At 46.5% G+C, this 15,905-nt stretch overlaps 1 protein-coding gene across 3 annotated transcripts in view; it reads right to left on the minus strand.

Annotated features, from left to right (window-relative positions):
• zranb3 (zinc finger, RAN-binding domain containing 3) overlaps positions 1 to 15,905 on the minus strand; it is an 83,456-nt gene that overhangs the window by 39,743 nt on the left and 27,808 nt on the right. For all 3 annotated transcript variants that reach the window (XM_079734172.1, XM_079734171.1, XM_079734173.1), the window contains exons 9-14: positions 14,750 to 14,869; positions 10,399 to 10,518; positions 9,603 to 9,782; positions 8,975 to 9,181; positions 7,287 to 7,749; positions 111 to 368 (exon numbers count right to left, since the gene is read on the minus strand). In XM_079734172.1, the coding sequence (XP_079590298.1) occupies positions 111 to 368; positions 7,287 to 7,749; positions 8,975 to 9,181; positions 9,603 to 9,782; positions 10,399 to 10,518; positions 14,750 to 14,869 (1,348 nt within the window). The remainder of the gene's footprint in view (positions 1 to 110; positions 369 to 7,286; positions 7,750 to 8,974; positions 9,182 to 9,602; positions 9,783 to 10,398; positions 10,519 to 14,749; positions 14,870 to 15,905) is intronic.

Below are 15,905 nucleotides of genomic sequence, written 5' to 3' on the forward strand. Positions count from 1 at the left end.
GAATGTTTTTTGTGTGCGTGTATTTATATGCATGTGTGTATGTATATTTGTGTGTATCTCAATGTGTGCGTGCCTGCGCGCGTGCTTGTGCGCGTCGACGGTGGGATTACCTTCTGTTTGATCAGTGGTGATGGAGTGTCGTGCCGCACCATCCCCATCATCCCCATCCTCACTTCCCTGGCCGTCTCCGGGCTTCGTTACTGGAGCAGGTTGTTTGTCTTGGGGGACCAGGGGGGGGCTGGACGGTTGGGCGCTGAGCCCCTGCGGGACCGGGCTCTCACTCTCGCTGTCGGAACTGGAGGCAATGACCACGATGGCGGGACGCACAGGGGCCTCCGTGGGGGGCGGCGGGCGACCCGGGGGCTCCTCTGGAGACGGGGGAGAGGGGAGAAGGCGGAGGGGGGTGGGGATGGGCGGGAGGGGTTGGAGAAGTGACAGAGGTTGATTCGGGGACAACGGCTGAAGCATCCCAGCCAATACGAGACGGTTATAAACAGCGTGTGATACATGATATGCTACAAGGAGAGGAGTGTTCTGACAGTTGCTCAGAAGGTAGAGCGGGTTAACTGGTAACCAGAAGGTTGCTAGTTTGATCCCTGGTTCCTCCTAGTGAGTGTCGAGCTGTCCCTGAGCAAGATGCCTCACCCTGCTCCTGACGAGCTGGCTGTCGACCTCCGTGGTTGACTCCGCTTTCGGTTTGTGAATGTGTGCATGAATGTTTGTAAGTCGCTTTGGATAAAAAAACCTGAAAAAGCTGCTCAACATGAAAATTAATCCTCTCCATCCACTCATTGTTTCAGTTAATTCTGTAAAGCAATTAAAGAATATTTGTTTTCCTGGCGAAGGACATTGAAGAATCTGAGACCTATCCTCTTCCGAAAGCCCATCATTTATGCCAGTGAGTCAGCATTGACCGGTTGGGTGCCGTCTTTCTTTTTGTCATTTCCACCCCCTTCTGCTCATTCCTACCACAACATTCCATCAGAAAACACCTCATTCCCAGCTATTTTTTCTCTCACTCTATCCCCATTCCCACCCTCTTGTTGTTCCCACTAGCTCTTTTCGTTGAAACTCATCTTCTAATCCTACCCTAGCATGCTCATTCCCACCCTCATCTCATTCCCATCCTCATCTGACTAACCCATTTGTACCGGCTGCTGGGCGGCGCAACATTGTATCTAGTAGATACAATGTTGCGCCGCGCAGCAGCCGGTACAAATGGGTTAATAATAATATTAATTCATTGAATTTATATAGCGCCAGATTGAATGAGCCTGGTGGGGCAGTTTTAGCCAGGACACAGGGGAATCTCCTACTCTTTGCGATAAGTGCCCTGGGATTTTTTATGACCTCAGTGAGTCAGGACCTCGGCTTTACGTCTCCTCCGAAGGACGGCACCTTCCAGAGCACAGTGTCCCCGTCACTGCACTGGGGCATCGGGGATTGATGATTATCACCCTCATCTCAGCGGTCAGAATGAGCATGTAGGGTGGCTACATGCTCATTCTGACCGCTCAATCATTCCCCCCCCCATCGCGGCATGCTGCTTTCCAGGGCTATGCGTCATTCCCACCTCCTAATCTCGATCCAATATTCATTCTCACTCTCTACATCACCTCCACCCTATTTTCTCATTCAAATCCTCTGTGTCACAAAACTTTGTCCGATAAATTTCTGGCATAACACTAGAGAGGTAAGCTACCCTGAGCTCGGCAAATGTTAATAAATTCAAGGTTTATTCCCCTGCCACCCATGCTTTTTTTTTTGCTCTGCAGCTTTTCCCTTTTCTCTGCAGTGTTTTAAAAGACTGGGCTGAATCTACAGAATCTGTGTTATCATCCCGTTTTGGGGCAGGACAGTCGGGTGTTCTGAATTGTTTTACTCCCAGGCAAGAGCCTCTGGGTCCAAACACCAATGCCCTCAGTCTACCTAGGCATCCTTGAGTAACGATACTTCTTCCTGCTCCTTATGACCAGTATCCAAAAAGAAATCACTGGGGTAAGTCGTTGAAAGAGTCTTGTCAAATTATTGAAGATATTGTGGCGACCCCCCGGGATCCTAGGAATTTGTGTTTGCCTGTTGAATAAAGGGCCTTCAGGGTCCAGTGTATTTGTTAGGATAAGTGGGGTTAATGGGTTGGGGTTGTTAATTGTTTGTGTGTAGTTGTGTGTTGTTCTCTTAACATGTTGTGTTCATCTTTGCTGCCACCGTCATCATCACCGTCATCCGAATGTCATGTTTGTTGGGTGTGCCGTTTTCTATGTATAATGTTAGTCTCCAATAAAGGCAGTCGAGCGGTGTATGCGGTGCAGAACTAAGGTTAACTAAAGCTTGACTGTGTACTTCTTGGCCGCCGCTACAATACAAAGTATTTAAAAAAATATAAATATATTTTTAGCTTGTTGCTGAAGTGGCTGAACAATGAAACATGTTCAACAAGTTCATTCAAGCCAAACTTGGTCACATACGCAGACCGAATAGCCACCCTGATGATTTATTAGTATCTTTATGAAATCATTGCAGGTTTTGCTGCCGCTTGTTGGGGTGGGGAGGCATAACAAGGCAGTAGCTGTGTGTGTGTGTGTGTGTGTGTGTGTGTGTGTGTGTGTGTGTGTGTGTGTGTGTGTGTGTGTGTGTGTGTGTGATAATTAGTGATAGTCTCTCTGGGCGTCTCTGTGAGTTCAAAGGCCAGCCTTCCCTGAAATGTCACCCACAGTCTCTGGTTTGTTTGTGTGCGCACACGCACACACACACACACACACACACACACACACACACACGTTACTTGTTTAATCGCTAACAAGAGCAAACAGAAGAAGTCAATTCGTGTAACACGGTCTCCACTGATGACTGTGTTAACTGAAGAAAACCAACACAAAAGTGATCATTATCCCTCTGTAGTGGTACATAAAAAGGATATGTTAACAGACAGACCAAAGTTATGGTAAGCCGTTATGTCAACGATGTTAACGTAGAAGGAAACTCTTGAAAGGACGTTGATGTATCTAAAACATCATAGATATACCTCAAATACCAATATCAGTTACACTGGGAGGGAGAATCTGTGAGACCTCCCAAATCAATACTACATACTGGGTTGTTTTATAGAGAATGGAAATTCTAGCTATGATCAAGAAGTATAACTTTCTGATCATTTCAGACTTGCCCTTGCAAATACATGTTGTATCAGGGGGATAGATGATGAAAATCTCAAATTTTACCAGAAGAATAGATCATGTCTAGAGAATCGCAAATGTTATCCAAGAATCAACCCAGGCTCACAAAATCCCTCTCACTGTCTCCAGTGAAATCACTCAAAATCTCCTTCCAAACAAATGGTATCAAGCAACACAATCAAGACTCCTTCTGGAGACGCTTTCATCCAAAGGGACTTACATTGAATTCACATGGACACATGAACCATGACAAAGCAGGTTGAGTGGTTAAGGGGCATGTTGGCTAAAAGATGCCCTTCAGTTCAGATTAGGCTTTGGATACTTGGGAATCGTACCTGGCCTAACCACCCTCGTCATACCCCAACTGCTATGGTTCATATTCTGCTCTTGTTTTCAGTGTGCGGTGGATTCTGCCGTTGCCTTGAGACACCGTCTATAAATATAGTTGTCAACGTTTTCCCTTTTTTTCCTGCGGTTTGTATGCCAGAACAGCCTGTCATTTACAGATTTGTGCGTGGGTTGTTATTTGACAATCTCGGGTGTGCTGCTGACACCGGAGGTTGCAGATGTTGCGAAGGTAAAAAGCTGCCAAAATGTATATATATTTTTTAAATGAACTCCATCCGTGTCAGGGGTTGTCAAGGGCTGCTAAGTTGCTAGAGGTTGCAGAGTTTTGTTAACAAACTAACCAAAAATAATAATAATAAGGAGTGGTGTTTGGGGGGATTGTGTGTGTGTGTGTTTCGGATTATCAGTGAAACGCTGCTATAGCTATGGTAAAATCAGAACATCTACTGGCGTTAATTGTCATTGAGGTCTGGGTGATCAGACCATCCCAATCGTCTCCCTTGGCCTCACTAAAACATTTACATTTAGGGTATTTAACAGACGCTTTTATCCACAGCGACTTATATTATTTTGTCAGAAGAAACAACATATCGCTGTTGGTACAGTAAGGATGTTCATAGAACCAAGTGCAGTCACTAACAATCAATAGGTTAACCCATTCCCGTATACAACACAAATAGCTAGGGAAAGATGCTACACAACTAAGTACTATAACTAAGTATGACCTACAATTAGTGCTGCACGATTAATCGAATCGCAATCGCGATATCAGCCTTTGCGATTGTATAACCGCAAAAGGCTGCGATTTAATTTTTAAAAAAGTGCAAAAAAAAATTTTAATTTGTATTTTCTTATTACATTTATTTTATTTAGTTGTACTAAATAAAAGAGAAAACCTAACAAATTTCTGCACTGCAGGAATGCCTTTATTTTGAAAAAAAAATATTTTTATTATTTATTTAATTTAGTCAAATATTGTTATTTTGAAAACAGTACTGAACACATTATTTAGTTTTTGTATTATTTTATGATAGTTTCAGTTTGTATGTTTGAGTTGAGAAATAAACATTTTAAAATCATCAGCAATCTGTGTGCATTTTCCTTGATAACTAAGCAAGTAGACTCATGACACCATTTGTTTATTATATCACAATCGCAAATCTCAATATTATCCACAATAATTACGACTTTTTCACCAAATCGTGCAGCACTACATACAATAAGTGCGTACATTAAGTGTCAGGACGTGCAACATTCAATAAGTGCGTACATAGGAGTGGGAGGGGGTGGCTATGCAGAGTCTAGATGAAGTCTAGGTGAGTCGTGAGTCTTTTGCGGAAGCTGGCGCTGTCTGTACACTACGTACTGACCAATGCATATCGATCACCAAAGGACACAAGGGGTTTATTGCCATCATTTACATTCGTGGCAGGTTCCACGCTCTTAGGCATAATCAGTAGAGGAAGTCATTTTGACCAATTATACAATAATGGATGTTCTAGTGAAGCCAGGAGAGCTACGATGGTTCGCCCTGGCCGCTGTTGCCCTTTAACAATCCTTAATTACAGAAAACAAAGTTGTGAACAGGCTTCAGATGAGCAACACAAGGATATCACAGCGCCATCGAAATTAAATAAAATCATTCTTCGTTCTTTTCTGGAAGAAGTCAATCCATCGCAAAATGTCATTTTACAAACCCCCGGGCCGCGTGCGTTTCCAACCAACCGTCGGAGTTTGTGGAAGGAGAGGAAGTGCGTCTCATCACGATTCTAACAACAACAGCCGCTCATCGCCCCCCACGTCATTCTGCCGCCAAACGCACACAAATATTCCACCTTTTCATTTGACTCTTTCAAAGCACGCACTCTCTCCCCGTCACTCCACTTGACAGGTGGAAATTAGGCTTTGTTCCAATCATCACGGCGAGAGAGAGAGACAAAGCGAGAGTGGGAAGAGCAGAGCGAGGAACGCAGAGCGGGAGAGTGAGAGAGTGAGAGAGTGTTACAGAGAGAGACGGAGCAAATGAGTCGAAGAGGGTGAGAAAGGAAAAAGAACCAGACATTTATTTTTTCAGAGACACCGAAGTGTTGCAAGTCCCACGGTGTTGAGCTTCCAGAAAGTCAGTATTTTGAGATTCATTCATTATTTGATTATTTCAGTGGGTTTCTCTCTGACCAAGCTGTGTGGTGAAGTGTTGTGTCTGAACACTGCCATGATGGATACTGTCCACAGGTCACAACGGATAGACACCTTGGTTTGGGTTTATGTAACTAACAGTCTAAAACAAGATATTGGAATCACTCTTTTTCCCACTGTGGTTCTGTGAAATGATTTGGCAATGAAGGAAGGGTTTAAATAAAATTAAGTTTGTGGGTCCAGCTTGATAGATTTAGGGGGAGAGTTAGACTAACTCTCTAACTACCCTCTCACTCACTCTTTTTTTCTAGAGATGACATGAAAAAAACCAAAACAAAAAGGTTGACCTCAAATTACCTCAAATCCAAATCTAATCTCAAACAGTCAGGATCGCTGTGAGGGTGAGTTGCTGTATTTGGATTTACAATCCTAAACGATGTTCAGCACAGGACCAGTGTTTCCGCTAGAAAAAGTGTGTGCCGGTCATGTGACCTGGAAGGTTTCATTTTAACTTTTTTGTTTTTTTTACTTCTTTCGATATTTGGCAGTGGTGAAGCGTGCCGCTGCTAACTTAAAGTCAAATGTATCGAGAGTGTCTCTGCTGCTTGCAATGCGCATAAGTCTCGTGCCTCTTCCTTCCCCAAGGCAGCTTCGCTGAGCAGTCTTTATTAGAGCTTAGATCGGGCCCAGAAAATCAAGCCCGCACCGGCCCGAGCCCGGCCCAACACATTAACTGTAATTTTGAGCCCGAGCCCGATTTCAACCCGACATTTTCTTTAATACATGTGTAACTTTGTACACATTTGTTACTTAGGCCTACTCTGCTAAATATATGTAAAGAATAATGTATAGAACTTCAGGGCGAAGCAAGATACCTCCGCTGCGCGTCGGTGTCCTGTTCGACCTGTCGGGGCTTATTTTCCCGATAATGTCCGGCGACGTTCTATACATTATCCCGCTTATTACACGGCTACTTGCCAAAACGAAAAAAAAACTTCACATGGTGTGTCTTTTTACAATTTATTCGTTACCAGCATTCGTAGTGTTGATCAGCAGTGAAATAGTCCGCCAAAGACGTTGACGTCGCTTAGCAACCGAAGACGCTGGGGGTTGACAAGTTACCGGACTACTACCCATGCAAGTGAACGGAGTGTTCCACGGCATTGAGAAGACCCGTGTAATAAAGGCCTATAATATTTCTGTTTATGTCATAGATTTCTCCTCAGATTAGGCCAATAAAGCAATGATAAAAAAAACAAAAAAAAAACACGAACGCTCGATCAAAGGCCCGGCCCGACCCGGCTCAAGGATAGTGGAGGGAAATATCGGCGGGCCCGGTCGGGTCAATCAAAACCCTCATTGTTTAACATGAATTGGCTAAACAAATGACCAATGCAGCATATTTAAACACAATTCAAATTGTGCAGAGAATTATTTCCATTGGTCATTCTGACCGGAGACATTTAGAATTTTCGGTCCTCCTCATTTTCTTCCGGTCAATGACCGGTAATTACCGGACAACGGAAACTCTGCACAGGACGTTCCAGTGGGCACACACACACGCACGCACACACCCTGAATGTCACCCCCAGTCTCCAATGCACACACACACACGCTCTGACTCACCGGGTTCAGGTCGCTTCGTTGCACACATTTCGCAGTAGGTCAGCAGGCCGCTGTTGGAGTAAGTGCAGGCCACGCAGGCCCACATCTCCCTGGGGGCCGCGGCCACCGCTTGCCCCTCAGCCAGCCTGCGTTGCACTAAGGCTGAGGCCCCGCCCCTCAGTGACAGACGCCTTCCCCGGGCCAGTAGTTTCCGTGATGACAAAGAGGACGTGGAGGCGGCAGGGGTCCCGCTAGGCCGGGGCGTCCTGAGCCGCCGGACCTGCGGGGAGAATTTTGTTTCCATGGCATCCACGTCGGCAATGTCGTGATCTCCCTCTTCGGCCGGACCCATCTCCGTGGCGACCGGTTCCTCCCTTCTGCCCTGCTCCTCTTCATGCTGCTCCAGGGTCCTCTTCCTCTTCCTCTCTCCAGTGGCTCCGGGGGAGAAGAAGGAACGAATGTCGTGCTGCTTGTTCTTCTCAAACTAGGTGGAGAAAAAAGGACCAGAGCAAATGGACTGCATATATACTGCGCTTTTCTAACCAGTGGACACGCAAAGCTCCTGACAATATTGCCAAACATTCACCCATTCATGCACACATTCACTGACGGCAGTGTCAGCCATGCAAGGCAAGGGTGAAATGCCTTGCTCAGGGACACTCAGCTAGGAGGAGCCCGGGATCAAACAACCTTCCAGTTACCAGCCATCCCGCTCTAACTCCTGAGCCACATGCTGCCCCAAAAGAGTCACTTCCCATGTCGCGTGTGCAGCCAGTTGGGCTGCACACCTTGCTCGAAGACCTTCGCTGGGTTCATATTTCATCTCCCAGGAGGAAGAAAGGACTATATATTTTGATCTGATGTGAGCCAATTGCCGGTTGATTTTACTTTCCCATCATTCAAGGCACCAGTACTGCCAGGATTGATCACTGAGATTTGATTTGAGAATGCACTGAGATTTGATTTGAGAATGAATGGATGGATAGTTAGCGGTGGGATGGATGGATGGATGGTTGATGGTTTAATAGATATGACAGTCAGATTGATGACGAGAAAGAAAAATGTGAGCCTCAAGGCATCGAGCTTCCACAAAGTTTGTATTTTGAGATTCAATCTATCTTTATTTCCAACCTTAACATTCTCCGGTGTACTTGACTGGATAGTTCTCTCAGATTAACATGAACAGCAGCCTAGGAACCAGACAAATCTGCCAACTCATGTTTGATTTACTCTGGCATATGCATCAGCCCCCACACACGCTCAGACAGATTTCATGCTGATCTGGCCTGGGTTAGGCCAATCACAACTGGTTATCTAATTTGGGGCGGGTTCAATACGATGACTGATCAGATGAGCACCCTATGGGAGCGATGTTGAGACATTGTCATAAACAACCATGACGGCTGCTGCTGATGTGTCACACAATCAATTGCTCTGATTGGATGAAAGGGGTGATATCATGCTTTTCTACCGACTAACACAGAAAGCGTTCAACCAATCGCATCAGAGTGGACGTGCCGACCAATCACAGCAGACTGGGCTATCATACAGCATGATATGGGATCTTTAAGTCGGAAGGATAGATAGATGGAAAGATGGAGGAACAGACAGCCTGACAGAATGATGGTTGAATGGATGGACAGAGAGATAGACGGATGAATGCGTAGGGTGAGATGAACGAATGGACACCGGGGGGGGAGGTCACTCACGTGTGTGAAGAACAGCCCGTCCTGGTCGTCCCCCTCTCGCGTCCCCCCCTTCACCCCCCTCCCCCCCTTCCTCTCGGGGGAGGGCAGCACCATCTCACTGGGCGTCCACGCCGTGGCGAAGTTGAGGAAATCCCACTTGGTCTTGTCCCCCTCCTCCGCAGTCAGGTACTCCTTCCTGCCGTTCAGCGTGCTGCCCGTCACTGTTTCCTGTCGGGAACATGGAGGTCATAGGTCAGTAGGGAGTTCATAGGGCAGACATTGTTGTTTAGAATGTTTCTCAATGTTTTTTAAGGCAAAAACGCACACATGGTACGCCTACTCCATTGAATATTATCTTGTTACTGTACAAATATACATCAAATATATCAAATGCTAAACAATGTTTAGCATTTATATTCTATTTGGATTTTTTAATTAGATCCTTTTTTGTGGTCCAAGTTTAAGAATAGGAGCCCTGTTGTCATCGTCGGTAAAACTCCAACTATTATTATTTATTCTTCATGTTTAGTTTCCTTGCTCATCCCCCGCCCCCCGCCCCCCGCCCTCCCCTCAGATGTCACCAAGAGAACAAAAGACGCCTCGGTCTGTGTGTCGCCTCAGAGCGCGATTGTGTTGCCAGGGCGCCCACCTTGCGGTTGAGCATGGCCCACATGACGGTGTCGAATGTCCCCTTGGCGATGAGGTAGTGCACGTGCACGCAGGAGGTCTGGCCGATCCGGTGCGCCCGGTCCTCCGCCTGCTTAACCTGCCCGGGGTTCCAGTAGAGCTCGGCAAACACCACGTGGCTCGCCGCTGTGAAGGTCAGGCCCTGGGGGGGGGGGGGGGGGGCAGGAAGTTGGTCAATGCAGGAGAGCAGAACCAGAAACACAAGACTAAACATCAGTCACTAGAAGTATGGATCAGAGACAGTGTAGGGTTTGATGCATATGTACCCATGTGTTTTTTCATTCATTCGTTGTTGGGTGCAGTGTTTTGATGTTGTAATAACATGAACGCATGAAATAATTGCATTTATCAAATTATGTTAATTTAGTGTTAGGAATGGATGGATTGATTGGATGAATGATGGACGGACGGACAGACAGACAGGTATATAGCTAGAAACAGATATTGAACAATGAATGGTATGGCTAGAAAGACAGAGAAACAGAGGTAGATACACGGACAGATCTGAAAGAAATTGATGGCTAGACGGGCACACAGACAGAGACAGCGAGAGAAACAGACGGACAGACCCATACATACATACATACATTTACATACATACATAGACAGACAGACAGAGGCAGAGATATACAACTGAAAGATAGACAGATAGGCAGGCAGACATAGAGAAATAAAGTAAGATGGATAGATATAGAGAAATGGATGACAGACAGACATAGACAAATAATGGATGGAGGGCCAGATGGACGAGCAGGCACCTGTCCAGCCGCCTGTATGCTCAGCACCGCCACACGTATGGCCGGGTCCGTCTGGAACTTGCGCACCAGCTGGGCCCGCTCGGAGGACGGGACACTGCCGTCGATGCGGATGTAGCCCACCTGAAGAGGGAATGTGACACAGTCTTTACCTCCATCTACCTTGTGTTCATTTAGCAAATACCTTTACCTCCTTCTAACAAGTGTACTTATTGTAAATCGCTTTGGATAAAGCGTCTGCAAAATGCCCTAAATGTAAATATAAATACCTACATCTACCATGTGTTCATTTAGCTAATACCTTTACCTCCATCTACCATGTATTCAGTCATTTAGCCAATACCTTTACCTCCATCTACCATGTATTCATTAAGATAATACCTTTACCCAGGAGTGCCCTAAGATGACTACAGATACAAGTCACTAGGTAGCAGTAATGGCTTCAGGGGGCATCTTGCTCAATGATTCCTACAGCTCGGACTGCGGACAATCCGGTTTGAATCCAGAACCCAGAACCTCACGGCTGGGAGTCAAAATCCCAATCGCTGGCCCCGATTCTTACAACACAGCAATATAACCTTCTAGAAACAATCCCCTCATGCTTCAAACAAGATGGAGAGTTCAGCAAAATGTTGAATTCCAGCTGACAACGCTCTTAGGAAGCAGGTGACTAAATCTAACGAGGACATTCAGAAACTAAATACAAGGGTCAGGTCTCTTGCATTTGCAGTGTCATTTATCCAATTATACATACAACCAAGTATATCAAATGTAAGTAATTAATGTATCCTCTTTTACATTTGTTTTCTTCCTGAATAGGGTTTTGTCCAGCGGTTTCTATTTGCCTGTGGCCAAACATTGAGCAGTTAGAGGGAAAAGATCCCACCAGAAAACTGCCACCCTGCCATTTTTTATGAAACTGGGAAAATCCTTTATTTTTGCTGTTTGATCCGATTTTGTAATGGTCGTAAATCTTCAATATACTTTTTTATAGGTTTTATACGCTGCAAGCACTGGTGAATCTGTTGCGAATGGAGCATGGTTGCCTAGCGACTGCACAACAGATGCCATCACCTTTCAAGCGTAGGCTTCACGAAAACAAATCTCACAACTTGCAAGCTGGCCTAGGCAGACCAGCCACACAGAGACCGTACAATAAAGGCAGTGCATTACGTTTAGCCTTCCTCCAAAGCGACTTCCGAGTTAGGCGCCAAACACTCAAAGCATACATTCAAATATGAAAAAACAAAAAACAAATTGATTGGATCGGGCCTAATTGGGCTTGAAAGCGTAAAAAAAAAGAAGAAAAAAAAAGAAACGCTTGAAAGCAATTCCTGTCGCAGACCGAGTATTGTGGGGACGGGAGACAGGAGGATCTGATGATTGAAGCTCGCCCCTTTTCATAGGTCATTTCAACCAGAAGAATTTCTATGCATCATTTCTTTATTCCAAAAATGTTTTTGTAAATACAACAAATATTTGAACTATTAAGCTATTTAAAATGTTTTCTTATTTAATATTTACTTGAAACTGAAACTGAAAGCGAAACTGAAAGTTAAACCTAAGATGACATCAAAGCATATGGGGTGTCATATAAAAAAAAAAAAAAAAATTCCCCAGGACCTCACTGCAAGACCCGCAACATGTTGACTAACAACAGAAACCGAAAATAAAAATAAATAAATCACGTGTTCTGTTAATTGGCGGGTGTGAATAGGGGGAGAAGTGGAGGGATAGGTGGGAGTGTGTCCTCGCCGTGGAAGGTGTTGCCGCATGCCGAGGCGTTCCAACGACAATCAGCCAACACTTTGCCGACCCATGTGACACGACTCAAACGCACGCACGCACGCACACACACGCACGCACACACACACACACACATAAGCACACAGGTTAGAAGCTAGATGTTAAACCACTGAATTCCAAACTCAAACCTTTTCTCTGACTGAGGGGAAAAAGGAGAAGTTGTTGTCGTTGCAAGAAAATACCACACTTTTGGAGAAACTAAACCCCTACGCATTCAAAATGGGTTCTGGAGCCAAATACAAACAGATTTTGTATTTTGTTTCAAATAGGAAGAACTTGGCCTCGATGACAAAATAAGTCTTTCTGGGCTGAGGCGAGAACAATCCAAAGGAGGATCCTCACTTCTGTCACCTAACAGATTGAGTTTTACAGACACCCCCCCCCCCCCCCCCCCCCCCCCACACGCTATCAGTCCCTCATCCCTGGGGAAGACGGCTGACGAGTTCAACATGCTGCCGGTCACATTCCAGAATGTTTAAGAGAGAGAGAGCACAGAGACGATGAGAGCAACATTTTGGAACGCATCAAAAATAAAGATAAAAGGCCCCTCCCTCTCTTCGCTATTGAGGAATGTTACATTCAAACACAGATGATTGACAAGCAAGATGGATTCCCCAAACTGATCACGGAGAGATGCCCTGATTGGTCAGTACTGAGCAGGCAGCAGTCTTAAATTGGCTTTAATAGGCAGGGGCGGTCAACTAGAAAACTATTCTTTGCCTTCCACTGAAATAATAGCTGTTACATCTTACCTCCATCGCCTTTTATTCTACTAGTTCCCCCTCCCCCTTCCATAGGAAAAGAGACTGTAGACCGGTCACTAGGGAAACTGCATGAACAGTCACAGAAGAAATAGTGTGTGTGTGTGTGTGTCGGTGTGTGTGTGTCGGTGTGTATGTGTCCAGCCTGTGACATCAGAGTTACATCATGGTGGATGTACCAGCTTGTGTGTAAGTACAACTACTCTATACAGCCATAGAGAGGGAGGAAGATGGAGAGGGACGGACGGAGAGGGAGAGACAGAGATGGAGAGAAAGAGAGACAGAGACGGAGAGACGGAGAGGGAGAAACAGAGAGGGAGAAACAGAGAGGGAGAAACAAAGAGGGAGATACAGAGAGGGAAAGCGGGAGAGACAGAGAGAGAGAGAAAGAGAGGGAGAAAAAGAGAGGGAGAGAGGGAGAGACGGAGAGGGAGAGACGAGAGACAGAGAGGGAGAGACAGAGAGGGAGAGACGGAGAGGGAGAGACAGAGAGGGAGAGACAGAGAGAGGGAGAGAGACAGAGAGATGGACAGATTAAGTATTGCAGAGTGCAAGAGAGCGTGAGATGGGAAGAGAGAAAGAGAGGGGGGGGATAGAGAGGTAAGGGAGCGAGGAAGGGGATGAACAGAGGTTTTGCCACTCAGACACACAGTAGGGTTTAATATACCATGTGACCAATTTAGGTTTTCTCCGGTCGGTCAGACAGACAGCAAGTGAAATATGAATGAGCACTAGACACCATTAATCCAACTATTAGTGCTGTGTGCAGGGTTATATGATATTAAAACCACCGGGGGGGCTTTTATCGTGAAGTATATGTGCAATTAATTGAATGCAGGGAAATTTCCAAGGGAAAGCATTGTAAAAAACGAGCAGAAAGTTATCATATTTATTGTGACCCAGAGCTTGTAACGAAAATTTCCATTTGGGTAATTATTCAATGATTGTATGCAACTTTTGTTTAGTCTACTAAACGGTGCTAATTGAAGCAGAGAAAATCCTGCTGAAATTGAGAACAGACCTAACAATTTAAGGTTCAGCCTGAAACAGATCTCTACAGGAATCAAAGACACAAGAGGTAGTCAGATATAACGTTTATAATCAGCACACTTTCATCAGTAGCATATTAACCCTCCTTCAAACAGATCTTCTAGAAAACACCAAGCTACGCTCTCTGTAGTCTAACCCAGAACCCCTGGCAGGCACTCCTCTCATACGCTTCCACCTTCTCTTCCTGCAACAACTGAACTCTTCCACCACCGGCTCACCGTGAGACTTGGCTGGACACAAAACGGGTCTGATCAAGCGAAAGGTAAAGAGCAAAAGGGTTACTTCTCTGTAGGGATCTTTGGGGCGCTACGGACCCAGAGGATTACCCTGTAGCGCATCTCACGGATTACGGCTCCGCATTCTCGCTCAATACTGGACCAATTTCAAAAACTGCTGTCCGCTTAGACCCAAAATAATGGGGATGGTGGAAGTGGTGGTTGGGGGGGAGGGGGGTAGGGCTGGGGGGGGCTTGTTGGGGTGCTGGTGGTGTTTGGGGTGGTGGGGGAGGATAGTGGTGGTGGAGGGTTTGGGGGATAGTGTTGGTGGTGGTGGATGCTTGTGGGGGTGCTGGTGGTGTTGGGGGTGGTGGGGGCTTGTGGTGTGGTGGGGGAGGATAGTGGTGGTGGTGGGGGCTTGGGGGTTGGTGGTGGTGGTGGGGGGGGCTTGTGGTTGGGATAACAGTGGGAGGGGGGGATGGTTGGGGTGGTCGGGGGGCTGGTGGCGGTAGGGGGCGTTACCTTCGCCTCGATGACGGCTTCGGTGCAGGCCTGCATCATGGTGAGGTGGTGGGCGAACACCAGGAACTTTAGCTGCTCCGTCTCCAGCATCATCTTGATGTAGTCCTTCACAGCCCCTGCCTGGACACACACACACACACACCTCAGTTTATTAATGGCCGGTCTACAGCTGTAATTAACTTTCTATTGGACGGCCTGTTGGCCAGGACCTACAGAGAAGAGGAGGGGGGGGGGGGGGGGGGGGGGGGGGGGCAGATAGTAAAAGCAGGTCAATGATTTACCAGCAGGGGACATCATGTTATTACTTAGCTGCCAACAGAGTTTGGCCAAAGAAAGATTTTCTCTCTGGTTTAGAAATGTAAAAGAAAGGACTGATAGAACACCAACGATTGAGTAAAGCAAGCCATATATTACTCCATTCAAATATTTTTTAATTATGTGATATAACTCTTTGTTTGTGAGTTGAAACCATCACTCTGTTCTACATGATCTCCATCACTGTTTGACGGCCACGATGCAGTCCCCTTCCGGCAAATCCCAACGACCACATGACATTAGTCACCGGGGGTGACGACCCTCCGTCTATAAACGGAGTCACAGGTGACCTTTTGTCGTACAAATCAGAAGACATTGAGGTGATTAGTCCGCGCATAGATGGATAGGGAGCATCGCCTTACACCCGCCATCAAACCGAGCTGGGTTCCACAGGGGATGGGACCCAGAATCAGTATCCGCCAGAGAGTCGACCCCCCCCCCCCCCCCAACACGGTGGCCCCGCTGTATCTGGGTCGGAGGGGGATGCAAGGAGTGCAGAGTTTGTGCAGAGATCTGACGTTGTGACTAGAATTGGGGCGCGGCGGCCACATGGGCCGCCTTCTCGCCCGCCAACGTTCTCCGAGGCTTTCTGCACCCGGGAATTGCCGCCGAGAAAAAACCCTGAACAACGTCCAGCACCCGTCAGACGCCAAACTGGCGAGAGGATCTCGACGTAGCCGTGGCGATAATTAGCCTTGCCGATAATTAGCCGCGGCGCGGCGTAATGAATCTCCTCGCCCGGGTTGTCATCGACCCGGTTGTGTGCTATTTTCGGAAGGGGGGGGATGGTCAGTGCTGATTGGTTGAGAGTATGGAAAGGGGAAGGGGGGGGGCTGGTTTG

This window comes from Pollachius pollachius, assembly GCF_949987615.1.
Source record: "Pollachius pollachius genome assembly, chromosome: 4".
Taxonomy (NCBI): domain Eukaryota; kingdom Metazoa; phylum Chordata; class Actinopteri; order Gadiformes; family Gadidae; genus Pollachius; species Pollachius pollachius.